This window comes from Panicum virgatum, chromosome 9K (genome assembly GCF_016808335.1).
Source record: "Panicum virgatum strain AP13 chromosome 9K, P.virgatum_v5, whole genome shotgun sequence".
In the NCBI taxonomy this organism is placed as follows: domain Eukaryota; kingdom Viridiplantae; phylum Streptophyta; class Magnoliopsida; order Poales; family Poaceae; genus Panicum; species Panicum virgatum.
Genome location: NC_053144.1, coordinates 58,651,434 through 58,669,145, shown reverse-complemented (window position 1 = coordinate 58,669,145; position 17,712 = coordinate 58,651,434). Strand labels below are relative to the sequence as shown.

At 50.2% G+C, this 17,712-nt stretch overlaps 2 protein-coding genes and 1 pseudogene across 5 annotated transcripts; 2 read left to right on the top strand and 1 right to left on the bottom strand.

Moving 5' to 3' along the window:
• On the bottom strand, positions 1-5,005 carry LOC120652776 (protein SIEL-like). Of its 4 annotated transcripts, XR_005666650.1 has the most exons (9): positions 4,538-4,992; positions 4,336-4,422; positions 3,796-4,018; positions 3,521-3,712; positions 2,958-3,193; positions 2,543-2,683; positions 2,302-2,388; positions 1,659-2,110; positions 1-1,558 (listed from the first exon to the last, which is right to left on the bottom strand). XR_005666650.1 is itself a non-coding variant. In XM_039930706.1 (8 exons), the coding sequence occupies exons 1-8, from the start codon at positions 4,916-4,918 to the stop codon at positions 652-654; spliced, it is 2,475 nt and encodes an 824-aa protein (XP_039786640.1). In that variant the 5' UTR covers positions 4,919-5,005; the 3' UTR covers positions 1-651. The 4 variants fall into 4 exon arrangements, 3 of the variants coding, with proteins under 3 accessions (XP_039786640.1, XP_039786641.1, XP_039786642.1); XM_039930706.1 differs by lacking the exon at positions 2,958-3,193 and having other exon boundaries at positions 3,796-4,023; positions 4,538-5,005; XM_039930707.1 differs by lacking the exon at positions 2,958-3,193 and having other exon boundaries at positions 24-1,558; positions 3,796-4,023; positions 4,336-4,418; positions 4,538-4,648.
• Positions 5,006-7,045: 2,040 nt separating this feature from the next.
• On the top strand, positions 7,046-9,884 carry LOC120652778 (ABC transporter G family member 5-like). Its single transcript, XM_039930709.1, has one exon. The coding sequence runs from the start codon at positions 7,287-7,289 to the stop codon at positions 9,651-9,653; it is 2,367 nt and encodes a 788-aa protein (XP_039786643.1). The 5' UTR covers positions 7,046-7,286; the 3' UTR covers positions 9,654-9,884.
• Positions 9,885-12,060: 2,176 nt separating this feature from the next.
• Positions 12,061-13,776, top strand: LOC120652779 (annotated as a pseudogene).
• Positions 13,777-17,712: the final 3,936 nt, after the last annotated feature.

Genomic DNA, 17,712 nt, shown 5'->3' with positions numbered 1-17,712 from the left:
TTTGTAGGGCGATGGGAGTTTGATTCATCAGCAAGAGCCAAGAAGTTTGACTACTTCGGTTCGCAAAACAACAACCAGCTTATCAATTGACGCACATCTCAGGGCCATGAGTCCATGACGCAGATATCTCAATAATCTGGACATGATCCCTTAGTAAACTACACAAAATAAAACCTAGTAAGAACTAGCCAAGTACACTGGCCTATATATCACGAGTATGGTAAGGGCATTGCCTGTACTGAGCAGTACAGCAGGTTAAGCTGGGCCTTCTCCATCATCAGGCTCACAATCGGTACAAACTCCAAAATAGCTTCAACATGATCGCAAACCATTTGCACCTCCAAACTACACATTCAGTTATAACACGTGGCACATATGCTTTGCTCCTGTTCCTGCTACAAAAATCTCAACACAAAAGAAACCTTTTATCAGAAATCCTGGATGACTTGAGGGCTGAGGCGAGGATTTTCAAGTCACTTGCCTCGTCCATCCACATGGAACATGAGTAATTCAATTCAATGGATAACATGGTACTCCTATTTCTGGCCTGTTGTTACAATCTACTTTTTGCATTGTGAAAGTTATGAGAACCATCCACGATACTTGAGCACAGTGTTGAAGATGACGCGCATGTGATGAGCACTGGTTTCATCACCTTTGCCCAGTACTGAAAAAATAAACATCCAGTTCATCAGAGAGTTGGACAACACAATCACTCGGTCCTCCATGTCCTCCCTGGTTGGTGCTGATACCATATGAACACTCCATTAGCAGACATACCCTCAGCACAAATGAATGTGCCATTGGAGTGGCATCAAGAGGAACAACCATAGAGCCATTCTTCACCTCCTCATTACCTTCAAATGAGGAAAACTCTAAGAAGGCATGTTGCACGGACTCACCAATGCTCATGCGGAACCATAATCTATGATGGCTAGATATGTTCCACAGAGATATGTTAAAACTGACGCCCACTGGTAATCCACAAATGTATGACAGTGGATTCTCAGAACTGTTATCACAAACTTGCAACACTGCACTTATCTCTTTAACCATTCCAAAATCTGTTGTTGGTTTTACATGGAAGAGTTCAAACAAAGTGTGAATGTTGCCGATCAGAGTATCGCCGTTAGGGTTGGCATCCAAGGCTTTCTTAATTTCTCTGCTGAAGTCAGACAGCTCACAGGACCCATCAGCACACAGACCTTCTAGGCGACTAATAATCCAAAGCAACTTACCCAGAACTACCTTTGAACAAGCTCCAATCTTTGACAATCCAAATAAATTAGCTAACAAAGAAAGCTCCAACACTTGAACCTCCAATTCTCTATTTAATCCAGCATAACAGTATTCCATCCTTCTTATGGATATATTAAACTTCTCCAGTAAAATATCATGTGATGTTAGGCCAAAAGTATAAGAATTATCCAATTTAATCAACTGCCATATTTCAATGATCAAGTGTATTGCATGAAGATACTCGCATAGAAAGCTTGAGAACGCACCAATTGATCCAGCAGAATTTTCAGCCAATACTTTTAGCTCTTCTTTGCATGTTCTGCGATCAAGAAAGTTCAAAATCACTTGAAATATACTCAAAATACAGTAACATATATATTGACTGCACGCTAAAGAGAAAACAAAGGAGCCATTGATACCTCAAAATAGTTTGGGCTTCAAAAATATCGCTTGACATTTTCATAGTCCAGGCTACTTCAACAGTTTGTAGTATGGATTCCATGGATTGCATTACCAGAACTCTGTCTAGACACTTAGCTGTCTTTGCAGTATTTTCTACTTTGGCGCCAATTTCCACAGTTTCAACTTTGCAGCTTTCAGATACTCCAAACTCTGTAGATATTGATCTGTTTCCCCAAAATGGCATTCCACCTTTATGACACAAGTAGGATAAAATCGAATCCTCATTAACCTCATCTCCGAGTGCAGATGAGACCTTCTCCAATAGGGAAATTGTATGTGAGAAGATAATTGAAGGTATGTCCAACTTCTTGTGCTTATCATCAGAAAAAGATGCTGAGATTGACACTATTAGCAATGCTTTGATCCTAGGTTTGTCCAAGATAAGCTCTCCGTGAGATGCCATAGTGATCTAAGACATGCAGATAAAGTAACATTAGAACAATAGATATGATAAAAGAATCCAAAAAATATATAACTAGACAGTGATAATTGAATGCAAAAACGAACTTATGTATTCAAATACAGAGAGGTACAACTAGCAACACAATTCTCAGATGGTATGAATGTAAACAAAACTGGAATTAGGAAATTTGAGAATACCTCTTTGGCCAAATGTTTAGCTATGTTAGCTGAAAAGCTCCCATGATTCTTACCAATAGAAAACAGAATACCATATATATCTTGTTCCTGCAACAAGAGCGAACTCTTATGTCAAATGAAGCCATATACTCAACCCATTTAGAGTAATAGAGTGAATATTCTACATGATGACCTATGACACAAATTTAAGAGATAGCAAGGGTTGTGATGGTTGTTCAGCATAGGTATGAGACTAACATACCTCAGGATTTTTCTCCAAACTTGTAATGAGGCCATCAAGTGCAGATTTGAACATTTGAAGTTTGGGCAGGTTGACTAACCCAAGGATCTTGTGTGCTGCATTTCGAATTAAGGCATTGGCATCAACCAGCAAGCCAAGAAACTACAAAAGCAAATACATAACATAAGGTTTCTAAATTTTACTAGCATTTAGCAAACAGCAAATATTCATCTACATTACTACATTTGATTATTTAGAAGATCTGTTTAAACACATGCAAATCTAGTTACAAGTTATTCAGACTTCATAGGACTTAAAAAAATAGGACTTAAACTGCTTGATCTTTGGTTATGCATGTCCTCTTTTACTTAAAAAACTAGACCTAAGATTGCTCTGAGGCAATGAATGCACAAAAAATTCGAAAATATGGACCCACCATTTATACGAACTACAAAATTGAACTGCTTTTCTTCAAAATTGTTCATGAATGTTTCATGTGGATTCTGGCCTAGTTCATTATCCTTGCATGTTGATAGTAGTCTGCAGAACATTGTGCAAATTTAACAGGTCAGATCACTGTCAATTAAGATTCCTCCCGATAACTTTCCAGCCAGTACTCATCCTTCAAGACACTGGTACTGGCTTTAGTAACTGTGGTTACCACAAATTTCCCTACAGTTACGACAAAAGAGCACTGTATTCAGAATAATAAGGATGTGTGATCAGTAGAGCATGTTAAAACAAGCATGGCCATTCTGCTAACACACTCATAGATTTGTGAAAGGAAAACTGTTGGCTACTGACAAAAACATTGAGGACCCTGACAGATAACTATGTGAGGATATATTTATCAATGGAAAGACAGTGAGCTTACGTCCTTAATACCAGTTTACCATTTTATCCAATAAATTGCAATATTGTTGCAAGTCATATCCTATAAATAGAGTAAGAAGTACCAGGTAGTCAGTTAGTCACTGATTAAAAGAATGTCAGTAATACCATATGCATGTGCTTCTCTTCCATACTCAAATATCCATATGTTGCCATATGAAATAGTGCTTGCAAAGTCTGCAGCCTAACTGCTTCTGTATCATCATTCATCATGTCCATCAACAAGTCCAAGGCCTTCTCCGCATACTGACTAGAAAACTTTGCCAGTGCTCCCAATGATGTACAAGCAGCTGTTCGCACCTGTGATATGAAAACAACAATTAAAGAAAAAGAAAATTAATGCTGTGTTAAGGGAAATCATGGTAGAAGAGAAATGACCGAACCTGGTAAAACTCATCTTCAATTCCATGGGCAAAAATGCCAGCAGCACAGGGAATTTTTATCTTAGGAAGTAACTTTTGCCCGTTGATGATACTCATAGTGTCAGTTTTTATAACCTTCTTAGACAACGACTGAAGTAATACACCCTCAGAAACTCGTTGCATTTTACCGAGGGCACTGAATGCTTCAATTCTCACTTTTGTGCACATGTCCCTAGCCATGGAGCTAAGCTGAGCAGACAAGCACCAGAAGAGAAAGAAAGCGATAAGCATTACAGAAAAATAAAACTTGCTATTCACAGATATGAAGTGTGATATTTCAAAATAGAATTCAATATCAACCCTTAATTCAGGATAAACACTTTCTCCTAACACGTGAATACAGTAACCAGTGTGGGAAATATAAGTCTAACACGTAAATACAAAAACATCAAATGCTGTCGGAAGTCAACCATCTCAATGTAATATTTATCAGAGAGCGCTTATTCTTTTTGCCATTCAATACTAGTGTAGTGCAGATCTGTAATGTGTGGTGAACCATACCTGTAGGAAAATCAAGTCCATGAGGTCACCATGGCCCTTGGCATCGATATCCATTCTCGCAGAAAACTTCTGAGCACATAGGCCTACCTATACATCGCAGGAGGAGATTTATTACCTCAACAGCCTCAAATTTGAAAGTCATTTAACCCCACGAAAAACATACAAGCACAACAAAGCACCAACAAAAATGACAACGCCTCACCAATCGAACGACGGCCAGCCTGACGCCCTCGTCGTCATCCCTCATGAGCTCCGCCGCGCATTCGTAGCAGCAGTCCGCAATCCTTGCGCCGACAGAGCAGCCGGCATCCACCTTCTCCAGGACCGCGGCGAGGCCGCGGAGCCCCTCGGCCCGCGCCAGCGGGTAGATTCCTCCGGCCATCATGACGAGCGACCGGACCTCCGCCTCGGGGTGCGGAGCCGCGTCACTGGGCGCGGACGGCTCCGCCGCAACCCTAGGCCGCTTGGTGACGGACGGGCTGGGATCGGAGAAGGGCTCGTCGATGGGGCTAGGGTGTTTTCGAGCGGAGTAGGTGGTGGCGGAGGCAGAGTGGGCGGAGGAGAGGAGGTGCGGGTCGCCCATGGGAATGGGAATGAGGAGCGTGGGCAGTGAGCACCGGCGGGGAAGTGGCCCGTGGGGAACGGCCGACGGCGGGTGCCGCGTGGGGTGGGGGGGGGGGGGGGGGGGGGGGGGTTGGAGGGGAGACGCCGGTGGGGAAGAGACCAGAGACGTCTGAGATCATGAGATGGGCCGTTTCGTGTTAGTCATCACGGGCTGTGAACTGGACTCCGGAATTGGTTAGATTGTGGCCCACCCGTATCTAGCTGTGCTTTTTTTTCCCTAGAAAGAAAAAAGAACTGGTTTCCCTTGGACTTAGGAGTATTGCCTCCTCCTCTCTGATTTTCTCGAGCTGGATGAAAACATGAAGTGGGCATGTCAATTGAGGATTCTATTCGTTCCAACTTTCATCTAGTAGTAAGATGGACCATTATCGAAACTGATCCAATTGGACTCTTGAATATATTCGCGTCCATCGAATATCATTTAAAACACTCGTATATTTTCACGAGAAAAAAATTGAAAAATTATATGGTGGAAGCTTGGACCAGTTAAGTTATCCATCTGAAAAAAAATCTAAGCATTAACTTTTTAGCTCGTTAGGAACAGCCCGAATTGTAAAAGAACCCTGAAAAGTAGAGCAGATAGTGTTGGTCAACTTACGGTTGACTTGGTTAGGAGTGCTGGTCCCGCACCATTCCTTTCGCTTTCACAGGTTGCTCGAAACGCATGCCAGGAAATAGCATGGGAACATGGCCATGCATCCACCCCCTTTTTTTTCTTTAGATTAGAAATTGCATTCGGCATTCCGGTCAGTGAGGATGCGGCTGGTAAGACCTGGAGCGTTGAGATGCCGATGGGTAGATGGCGATTTGGTTCACCGCCTCCGGGCGCTCGCCTACGCGAAGAGCGGTGCAACAAGAAACGAGACTTGCAAGCTTGGCGGACCGCGATTTCGGACGAGAGCGGCTGCCAATACGTGGTGTTGTTTAAGATTCCGAAGTCACTAGTCACGTACTAGGTTAGACAAGCAGCCATTGACGTGCCGGGCAGCTTGCGCCCGAGACCTAACTGCATTGTTAAAAGCGAGAGAAAGAAAGTGGAGTCAATTTCCAGCGTCCGTACTGTCTGGATAATTATCTTGTCACGTATGTAACGCGGTGGATGATCTGATTCTGTAAGGTAAGTAGCTAAATCAGCCCAACATCTCACGTGCTGGAAGCATATGCTCGTCGTCCTGTCTCCATGAAACAATTAAGCTGACACAACTGGAAACGTTCTAATAATGGGCAACGTATCTAGTGCAAACCAAGGACCTCGTGCAAACCCGTGTAAACCTACTAAACAAAGTTTCAAAAAATTCTGAAAAAAATCATGAATGTGCTTCTCAGCTTACCTCATCTATATATAAAATTTCATGGTCAAATTCGTCTTACTCTAGAAGTTACAAAAAAAACAAATTTTCTGACAACAATAATGGTTCAAATGCATCTCAAATTTGTCTTTTTTGTAACTTCTAGAGTAAGACGAATTTGACCATGAAATTTTATATATAGATGATGTAATCTGAGAAGCACATTCATGATTTTTTCAGAATTTTTTGAAACTTTGTTTAGTAGGTTTGCACGGGTTTGCACGAGATCCTTAGTTTGCACTAGATATGTTCCCCTAATAATGACCTGAAGATGACTCGAACAACTCTTTGTTCCTTCGAGAGAATCAATAATTAAACCCACCAGTCTCGGTTAAAAGATATGGATTTGAACACGCCCTGCCAATTGTGTGCTGCTCTGAAGCAAGAGCGATCTCAATTTGTTTCGTCGTCTCCTACAATTCATGGCTTTGGGCCTTTGGCCAACCCCTCCATGCATTCTTTGGCATACTTTCGCAGCTCGGCTAGCCCGGCGCTGTTGCTGTTAACGCTTGGTGTTAGCTGCCCATTTGGTGGGCTCTGGCTGGGCGACGCTGAACCACCCGGAGCGCCATCCCTCGCGCGCGCGCTGAGGGCGGGGGGAGCTCCACCCACCGCACCCACCGCCTTGACCCCGCTCCTAAACCCAAGCTAACCCCTCCGTCTCCTTCGTCCCCCCGCATCCGTGGCCGCGGCAACTTACTTAACCGTTCCAACTAACAGCAAGAAAACCCGGCGTGGGGGCAGCCGGCAGCTAGCCAATCCCCCCCTCACCAACCTGGCGCCGCTTTTGACTGCTCCAGTGAGGAAGCTATAAGAATGGTTACTCGTGTGATCCCCGGAGTCCAAGCCAACGCCGAGAACCCCCTCCCTGTCTACCTCTCAATTTTTTCTCTCACTCGCTCGCCGCGGCTGGCACCGAGGCGGGGGGTGCACAGGGGAACGGGGCTTGCCGGCCGGTGAGGGGGAGCGCGCGCGGCGATGTCGCGGTTCGTGGACAAGCTGCCGTTCTTTGACCGGAGGTCGTCGCCGATGGAGGAGGCCGAGGACATCCCGCGGAACGGCCTCCTGCACGTGCACCACCACCACCAGCAGCCGCCGCCGCCGCACCACAGCGGCCTGCTCATGCAGCCGCAGCCGCCGCCGCCGGCGAAGCAGTCGTCGTTCACGCTCGCGCAGCTGCTGAAGCGCGTCAACGAGGCGCGCAGCGACGCGTCGTCGCCCACGTCCTCGCCCACGCACTCGCACTACACCATCGAGCTGGGCGGCTCCGTGCCGGGCTCCACCGGCAGCGACCTGAGCGAGCACATGCACGGCGGCGGCGGCGGGGGCGGGCCGCTGCTGCCGTTCGTGCTCAAGTTCACGGACCTCACGTACAGCGTCAAGCAGCGGAAGAAGGGCTCGTGCCTGCCGTTCGGGCGCGCGGGCGGGGAGACGGCCGAGCCCGAGGCGCCCAGGATGAAGACGCTGCTGGACAACATCTCCGGCGAGGCGCGGGAGGGCGAGATCATGGCGGTGCTCGGCGCCAGCGGGTCCGGGAAGAGCACGCTCATCGACGCGCTCGCCAACCGCATCGTCAAGGAGAGCCTCCACGGCTCCGTCACGCTCAACGGCGAGTCGCTCGACGGCAACCTGCTCAAGGTCATCTCTGCGTACGTGATGCAGGACGACCTCCTGTACCCGATGCTCACCGTCGAGGAGACGCTCATGTTCGCCGCCGAGTTCCGCCTCCCGCGGTCCCTGCCCACCAAGGAGAAGCGGAAGCGCGTGCAGGCGCTCATCGACCAGCTCGGCCTGCGCAGCGCGGCCGGCACCATCATCGGCGACGAGGGCCACCGCGGCGTGTCGGGCGGGGAGCGCCGGCGCGTGTCCATCGGCGTGGACATCATCCACGACCCGATCGTGCTGTTCCTGGACGAGCCCACCTCCGGGCTCGACTCCACCAGCGCCTTCATGGTGGTCAAGGTGCTGCAGCGCATCGCGCAGAGCGGCAGCGTGGTGGTCATGTCCATCCACCAGCCGAGCTACCGCATCCTGGGCCTGCTGGACCGCCTCCTGTTCCTCTCCCGCGGGCAGACCGTGTTCTACGGCCCGCCGGGCGCGCTGCCGTCCTTCTTCGACGACTTCGGCAAGCCCATCCCGGGCAACGAGAACCCGACGGAGTTCGCGCTCGACCTCATCCGGGAGCTGGAGACCATGCCGGACGGGGCCAGGGACCTCGTGGAGCACAACAAGAAGTGGCAGATGCGGCGCGTGGCGCCCAAGACGATGAAGCACCACGACGACGGGCCGTCGCCGCCGCTGTCCCTCAAGGAGGCCATCAGCGCCAGCATCTCTCGCGGGAAGCTCGTGTCCGGCGCGACCGACGGGTCCGTGTCGTCGGCGCCGGCGGCCGCGGTGTCCAAGTTCGCCAACCCGTTCTGGGTGGAGATGGGCGTCCTGACCCGGCGCGCCTTCATCAACACGAAGCGCACGCCGGAGATCTTCGTCATCCGCCTGGCCGCCGTGCTGGTGACGGGGTTCATCCTGGCGACTATCTTCTGGCGCCTGGACGAGTCCCCCAAGGGCGTGCAGGAGCGGCTGGGCTTCTTCGCCATCGCCATGTCCACCATGTTCTACACCTGCTCCGACGCGCTCCCCGTGTTCCTGAACGAACGCTACATCTTCCTCCGCGAGACGGCCTACAACGCGTACCGGCGGTCCTCGTACGTGCTCTCCCACACCCTCGTCGGCTTCCCGTCCCTGATCGTGCTGTCCCTGGCGTTCGCGCTCACCACCTTCTTCGCCGTGGGCCTTGCCGGCGGCGCCGGGGGCTTCTTCTTCTTCGTGGCCATCGTGCTGGCGTCCTTCTGGGCCGGGTCCGGGTTCGCGACGTTCCTCTCGGGCGTGGTGACCAACGTGATGCTGGGGTACCCCGTGGTGGTGTCGACGCTGGCCTACTTCCTCCTGTTCAGCGGCTTCTTCATCAACCGCGACCGCATCCCGCGGTACTGGATCTGGTTCCACTACCTGTCGCTGGTCAAGTACCCGTACGAGGCGGTGATGCAGAACGAGTTCAGCGACCCGGCGCGGTGCTTCGTGCGCGGCGTGCAGATGTTCGACAACACGCCGCTGGCCGCGCTGCCGGCGGCGCTCAAGGTGCGGGTGCTGCGCGCCATGAGCCAGGCGCTGGGGGTGGACATCGGGACGGCCACGTGCATCACCACGGGGCCCGACTTCCTGGCGCAGCAGGCCGTCACGGACCTCACCAAGTGGGACTGCCTCTGGATCACCGTCGCCTGGGGGTTCCTCTTCCGGATCCTCTTCTACATCTCGCTGCTGCTCGGGAGCAGGAACAAGAGGAGGTGATCATCCGGCCCTGCCTGCTTTCGCGGGCGGCTACCTTGGATTTCTTCTTGGGAATTTATCCCCATTTCCTTTCTGATCGACCGCATCATCTGATTAGTAGTAGTATGGGACGGGAGTTGTGTATCGCATCGCGTGTAAATTTGCTTGTAAGTTTCCATGGCAAGTTCAAATTGTAATTCGACCACATTTACTTATGCAATGGTTCCCCTTTTTGGGGGGCTTTGTGTTTCATTTGGTCCGTCTGGACTCCGTGAACTGCACTCTCGGCACGCCTAGCAGTTGAATAATGAAATACATACATTTAGTCGATGGAACGGCGAGGCGCGCAACGGTAATGCCGGTTTCCTCCCCCAGGGCATAATGTGGCGTCCAGTTAACGGCAGCTGCCGCAGATGTCAACGGCGGTGGCCTCCGAGGCGGGCCACGCCACCAGCAAATTTAGGTGAAGAAACTTCATTCCGTCAGTTTTTCTGACCTGAACGAGAGTCTGGGAAGGCTGAACGAGAATGTGCATTGTGCGCCGCATCAGGAATTAGAGAACGGGAAGCTTCCAGCCGAACTAATAGCGCATTAGAATTCCAATTACTCTGAATACAATGGCCTGGCAAAGTTTGTATGTGTCGTCTAAGGACAATTTCAGTGGCAGTGTCATAAGAGTATTATAAACATTAAATTTGCTAATATGTACCAATAGTATGAGGAGAGAGAAGTGAGGAGTGTCATGAAATGTGAGAGGAGTGTCATCACCATAACACTCCAGTGGCACAGTTCTTAAAATTTCAGTCTAGATAACTGTGTCGATGACACTCCCACCGAGACTGGTCTAATGTGTTCAACTTTTAACTTTCCGCAAAGTTTGTATGCGTCGTCCGATATGTGGAACTTCACTCTCGGCACCCCTAGCAGTTGAATGAAATACAATAGCTGATGGAACCGCGTGGCGTGAATTATTGCGGAGGTATTTAATTATTTGTCATCCTTACCTGTGGCATTTTTTGGAAGCCATCCTTATTTTGACTTCTACATATTTGCCACTCCTCCAAGCCGGAGTTTGCATATTGTTAGAGTTTGGATCTTCTAGAAGTAGATTAAGCTAGGGTACTTTTCTTGACAATGGATAAAACATGCTTGTTCTTGAGGTTGAGAGAGAGAGATATTGACCGTTGGTTGTGGAAGTAGAGGACGAAACTCGTCGGCATAGATAAAGACCGTCAGCGCAGTGTGTGCAGCAGCGACCAGTGGTGAGGTGCAGTGATGTCCGGGGCGGCAGGCTTCTTGTCACTTCCAGCACTCCCTCGGTCGGCAGGGCTGCGGAGGTGGGTGAGTGGACACGATTCTGATAAAAACGGCAAATAATTAAATATCCTGGTAACTCGAATTTCCATCCCGAGGGCATAAATGATGTTTAACATCCTTGATCCGTTCGGTTTGCCGTTATCGGAAACGGTGAAGAATTCCAAAGATCAGTCTACACCCAATAATAAATCTGCATCCGCACTCGCACGGCCTGTCCTAAACGGGGACATGCACAATGAGTAGAAATTAGTCCTAAACCTGAAAAAGCAATTGCCATCTGAGTTCACTTCGACTATCTTTAGCCCCAGGGAGTCCAGCTGCGCCCTGAACTCCGTCATGTCAGCCTTCTTGCCGAGCTTCTTCCCCTGCGAAGGAATCGAGCACGAAAGAGAGAGAGAGAGAGAAAAAGGAAAGTCAAATCCCTCCTGCTCTCGTGGAGGATCCAAGCGCGAAATTTTGGGCCACTAAAGTATTGCGACCGCGTCGCGCTTCGGCGGCTTGCGGAGCTTGGCCGGCGCGGCTGCTTTCTTCTTCTTCTGAACCATCGTGCTGTCCTTCCCGAGGGCTCGGCGGGCGGCGGCGAACGATGGCAAGGTGGGAGAGCACAAGCTGCACAACTACAGAATTCCGCCGGAGCCTGGAGAGAGATCGGACACAAGGGGAGAGGACCGGGAGAGAGATCAGCCTGGGTTGGGCCTGCACAGGTACGGCTCGGTTACGTCAATGGGCTGAGCGGGCCCGGTTGGGACACTGTTCCGAGCCTGATCAGGTTCCCCTGGGCCGTACGATCTCCGAAGTCCGAACCGGTCGTGTATCTGCCGCCCGCCGTGGCGCATGGAGGAACAGTTTCCTTTCATACGTGACAGTCGATTCGATTTTCGAACCCACATCAAATTCAGACGCCTTCGGCTTCGTGAGCACCATCATGATCGTGTACACTCGTTATGTATCGTTGCACTGCATCGGAGTTGGAGTACGTTCCAAGTTCTGTGCGGGTACGTGACGTGTCCACAACACAAACTACTTCCCACTGTCACGTTCCGACCACAGCTCCGCGGCCAGACCCATAAAACCACGGGACGCCGCCCCCCCTGCACATCCAATCCACAAACCAAATCACAACACGTACAAAAATCCTGCACGAACGCACGCGCAACCTCTCTAGTGAACTCGTCAAGTCGACAGGAGCCTCGGCATCGCCGGCGGAACGCGTGACACCATGGCAGGCGTCGGCCGCGTCCTCGTCGCGGTCGCGCTGGCCTTCCTGGTGGTCCTATTCACCTCGCCGGCAGCGGCCGCGGCTGCGCCAGGAACGTCCGGCACCGGCGCGGCGCGCGGCATGGCGCGGACGGAGGCGCAGGCGCGCGCGGCGTACGACCTCTGGCTGGCGCGCCACGGCAGGGCGTACAACGCGCTGGGCGAGCGCGAGCGCCGGTTCCGCGCGTTCTGGGACAACCTCCGCTTCGTCGACGCGCACAACGCCCGCGCCGGCGCGCGCGGCTACCGCCTCGGGCTGAACAGCTTCGCCGACCTCACCAACGACGAGTTCCGCGCCGTCTACCTCGGCGGCGGCGGCGGCGGCGGCGGCGGCGTGCAACTGGAGGCAGAAGGGCGCCGTGGCTCCCATCAAGAACCAAGGCCAATGCGGTAAGAACTAACTAAGAACATCACTGGATCGCATTGGCGCATTGCTTGCAGAGTGACCTGATGCTTTTGCTTGGTGTGGTGACCTACCCAGGTAGCTGCTGGGCGTTCTCGGCGGTGGGTGCGGTGGAAGGGATCAACAAGATCGTCACCGGCGACCTTGTGACGCTGTCGGAGCAGGAGCTGGTGGACTGCTCCAAGAACGGGCAGAACAGCGGGTGCAACGGAGGGATGATGGACGACGCGTTCGCCTTCATCGCCAGGAACGGCGGCATCGACACCGACGAGGACTACCCCTACACCGCCCGGGACGGCCGGTGCGACCTCGTCAAGAAGGCCCGCACGGTCGTCTCCATCGACGGCTTCGAGGACGTCCCCCGGAACGACGAGAAGTCGCTGCAGAAGGCCGTCGCGCACCAGCCCGTCGCCGTCGCCATCGAAGCCGGCGGCCGCGAGTTCCAGCTCTACGAGTCGGTAAGCTAAGCTTTTCTACAGCCACCTCACCTCGGGCGTCCTGTCTGCTTGTTGTTTCAAAGACTGACGACGGCCACGCGGCACTGCAGGGCGTGTTCACCGGGCGGTGCGGCACGTCGCTGGACCACGGCGTGGTGGCGGTGGGCTCCGGCACGGAGGACGGCGGCCAGGACTACTGGCTGGTGCGCAACTCGTGGGGCGCCGGCTGGGGCGAGGCCGGCTACATCCGGATGGCGCGCAACGTGAGCGCGCGCGCCGGCAAGTGCGGCATCGCCATGGAGGCGTCGTACCCCGTCAAGACGGGCCCAACGGCCCGTCCCCGACGCCTGCGGTCCCCTGCGACCGCTACAGCGCCTGCCTGGCGGGGAGCACCTGCTGCTGCACCTACGGCGTCCGGGGCATGTGCCTTGCCTGGGGATGCTGCCCCGCCGAGGGCGCCACCTGCTGCAAGGACCGCGCCACCTGTTGCCCGGCCGACCACCCTGTCTGCAACGCCAAGGCCCGCACCTGCGCCCGGAGCAGGACCAGCCAGGACACCGTGGAGGCGCTGCTCCGCTTCCCGGCGAAGCGCCAGTGGGGATCGCTGATCGCCGAGGAGCTAGTTATTGATTCCGTTTTCTCCATTTGATTTGAGTCAGGGATCGATCGCTTTTTCAGTTAAGATTTTTTTAAAAGGGTATTTTCAAGTTAAGAATTAGTCTAGGATTTATTATTAATTATTGTACTATTTACTAATCACTAGTACGCGTTACAGTATTTGTTTCCCCTTTAAGACCACCATGTTACAATATTTTTCACACGTGGATGTGGGTGTAAACAGTAGAGTTGCCACTTTGACTCTAGGAGAGTCCGAATCCTAGGAGAATTGTTGTGCCCGAATCCCAGGAGAATTCGAAGTCCCCAAAATGCCCACCGCCTTAGCTTGTTCTATATAAACAACATCGTCGCTCCGAAAATACAATCACTATCAGTATTCGCTAGCAGCGCAAGAAAAAAGATCCACACACCTGTTCTGCTTCCCTTGTCCCTGCAACCCGGCACTCCAAAGCTGTCAGCCATGTCGCTCCACGTGGTGGCGCTGCCGCAGCCTTCCGCCTCAGCCATCTCCGTCACGTCGGCCTCGAGGCTGCATGTCTTCAAGCTCAGCGGCTACTCCCACGCCAAGCTGCTCCTCGGCACCGGCGAGTGGGTGGAGTCCGCTGCGTTCAAGGCGGCAAGTCACTACTGGCACGTTCGGGTCTTCCCCAATGGCGCTGGCGAGGAGTGCGGCGGGCCCGACTCCATCGCGCTCTACCTCGTGCTCGCCTGCGAGCCCAAGGCCGACGTCCATGCTGATTTTGGTTTCGAACAACCAACTGGCCGGTCACCTTCACCGCCGTAATGCTTTCCTGGGGCTTCGACAACCTCACGGAGGAGTCAGATCATTATCTCAAGGACGAAACCATCCTCATCCGGTTACAGCGAGCACCGGGTGCCACGTCGTCAAGGTCAGCGGCTACGCTCAGACCAAGCGGCTGCCCAGGAACGGCAGCCCCATCGAGTCCGCCATGTTCAAGGATTTCATCGCGAGGGAAGAGCTGGAGGAGTCGGAGTAGTGTTGGAAACTGAGGTGGCCCTAATATCCACTAAAATAAGGACCTACACTTAAAACACACGCCAAGTCACTCTAGAGTCGGTTAGCCTTTTCAATTTCTAGATACTTAGTGTATAAGGTTCTTTCGACGACAGAGCCGCCTTCTCGCTTCCGGATGGCAGAACGTGCCAACAGATGAAGCTGGCTTCCGAGAGGCAGAGCCTTCCTACGATGAAGCCCAGACCCTTTGTTATCCCAAGTGGCAGAGCCAACCTACGATAGATCACAACTTATACACTAAGTACTTAGAAATTGGGAGACTAACACTTACAAAATACTTGCTTTATTACAACACAATAGTATTACACAAGACACTCTTTAGTGGCTACCTAGCACTCACCCTCTCATGCTCTCATCTAGTTATCTATCTTGCTCTCATCTACCATGCTCTTGGATGAATGGTATGGCAAGGAAGGGGGTCTCTATTTATAGGGTTACAAAGCCATTATATTATTGTGGCAAAAATCATAGCCCTCGATCTAAATTCTAAACTCGTCCATGAAAATATCTAGTCCTAGAAATATTTTTGATTTATTTTATTTAGATATTCTAGTGAACTAAATGAAAAATATTTTATCCTTAGGGTGTGTTTAGTTCATTTTGCAAAAATGTGTAAAAATGTAAACAGGGAATTTGAAGTATTAAATGAAGTCTATTTGCAAAACTTTTTGTATAGATGGGTTGTAAATCGCGAGACGAATCTAATGATGCTAAATAATCCATGTTTAATCAATAATTAGCGGATGGTTACTGTAGCATCATTGTTGCGAATCATGGATTAAGTAGGCTCATTAGATTCGTCTCGCGATTTACAACCCATCAATGCAAAAAGTTTAATAAATAGACTTCATTTAGTACTTCAAATTAGCAAGATTCTTTTTCACTTTAATGCGTTTACGACTTTTTTGCGTTTACATGTAAAGAACTAAACATGATCTTAAATTATGGAGAAGAGTGTAGAAATTTGACTTTTCTTCGAGAAGCAGGACGACTGCTTCTACATCTGGTGCGACATCATCGCCCTGAACCAGCCGGTCACCAGGCTGCACGGTCCGGGGGCGCTGGCGGAGCTCCTCTGCTACTGCAACGATGACCTCTGCAAGAACATCCACGCCCGGGACAAGACGGAGGACGAGGCGTACGGCAAGCCGCGGAGGTGTCTCGGGCTCAGGAGGCTGCCTTCCCATCAACCGAGTGAAATCGACGCAACGACGAGTTTTTGACGTTGAGTATTCTCGCCTGTGAGCGAGATGGGTCGTTTTCCCGTTTGTTTCTACTAGTTCATTGGTAGTAGTAAGTAGTACTTCTTTACAGTTTATCAGGCGGTTGGATTGTTGCTTTTCCATCCTAGAAACAGAGTTTGGTGTGGTTCTAGTTCATTGGTAGTACTTCTTTACAATTTAGGCAGTTTGATTGTTACTCTTCCATCCTACTAGAAACAGAGTTTGCACAAGAGCCTTGTCGCTCAACTGCAGTGTCGAGTGTTCAGTTCATGTGCGGCCGTATAGATGCAGATACTAGTGTTTGACATGTCTTTCCTTCTCTTGGAAGTACATCAGCTCACCTACATATTATGCTAACCACAAGCAGATCCAATTGAATATGCTTATATCATAGCTTAATTGTATCCCCAAAACCGGATTACAGTGTAGGGAACATATCCAGTGCAAAACAAGTTTTGGTGTAAACCCCGTGCAAACCTACTAAAACATATTTCAAAAAATTCTGAAAAAATCATGAATGTGTTTCTCAGTTTACCTCATATATATATAAAATTTCATGGTCAAATTCATCTGTCTTTTCTGTAACTTCTAGGGTAAGATGAATTTGACCATGAAATTTTATATATAGATGAGGTAAGCTGAGAAACACATTCATGATTTTTTTCAGAATTTTTTGAGATGTATTTTAGTAGATTTGCACAGAATTTGCACCAAAATTTGGTTTGCACTAGATATGTTCCCTACAGTGTAAGCAGATTCAGGCTTTCAGCTACACACAAGATTTTTGTGTGCGTCGGGCGCGAGACAGCGCCCTATAGCACGGCACCAAGTAGGCATTCAACATTTTAGCGTGTCACGATGGAACCAAGGAAGTATGAAATGGAGATGATGTAATTGCTTCTGCGGACACATTAGTGAAATGCCACGAACTGCTGCTACATTCAAAAGGGCCATTATATAATCACTAGTTGAATGCCCATGCCTTGACACATTAGTGTTCCTGCAGTCCTCAGTAATCAGTGGCTCCAGAACAGATGGTAGTGGCGCTAGCGAACTAACTCATTGATGTATTTTAAACTGGATCGGTGACCTAGTGGAACATCCGATGGCCACAGTCTTGAACTGTTGTTTTGATCATCACATGATAGAAAGAAGTTCCAAAGAAGGTTGTGAAGCACATTTGTAGTCATGTACAATGACACACATGGGACATGGAGACCTGAGTTGGCAGTAGAAATAAACTGTAACCCAGATTCCTGGCTATATTGTTATATTGGGCATTTCTACAAATTTGTTATGTGAAGCGGTAATAGCATATCACCTTTAGATCACACACATCAGAGAATGGGAGAAAGGGAGGAAACGAAGCATTACCTGGTGACGTTGGTGACCTTGCGGGACACGTTCAACTTGTGGTTGCAGCAGTAAGCGCTCGACCCAGCAGGTGATAGTCGATTTTTTTTGGCAAAACCAGATCACTGTTGGAAACGACGGCCTTGGTAGCAACCTCCTTACCCAGCATGGGGATAGAGCCCCCGCGGTTGTGGTCTTTGATTCATCGTGATAACTAGACTGGAGCAAGTTTAACACAAATACGTTGTTTTAAAGAAGTGCCTGAATCTCGAGTTTTGAATTACTGCAAGCAGTCAAGTCTCTTATGTTATTTTGTACACATAATTTTGATCCTGAATTACTGGGGATTTGATAAACCAAAAGGTACTTAATCATTGAAAGCCTATCTAATCGTACTCTGCAGCCATGAATCCAATGAACCAAATATCACCGAACT

Bases quoted from the DNA above. Each gene is read 5' to 3' on its own strand.
- LOC120652776 (XM_039930706.1), bottom strand. From the start codon at position 4,918: ATGGGCGACCCGCACCTCCTCTCCTCCGCCCACTCTGCCTCCGCCACC. The intron at 4,024-4,335 runs GTATGGTTCACC...TTGTCTGCTCAG, and splicing joins TGGACTTGATTTTCCTACAG to CTTAGCTCCATGGCTAGGGA. The intron at 3,713-3,795 runs GTTCGGTCATTT...TTCATATCACAG, and splicing joins TTGAAGATGAGTTTTACCAG to GTGCGAACAGCTGCTTGTAC.
- LOC120652778 (XM_039930709.1), top strand. From the start codon at position 7,287: ATGTCGCGGTTCGTGGACAAGCTGCCGTTCTTTGACCGGAGGTCGTCG.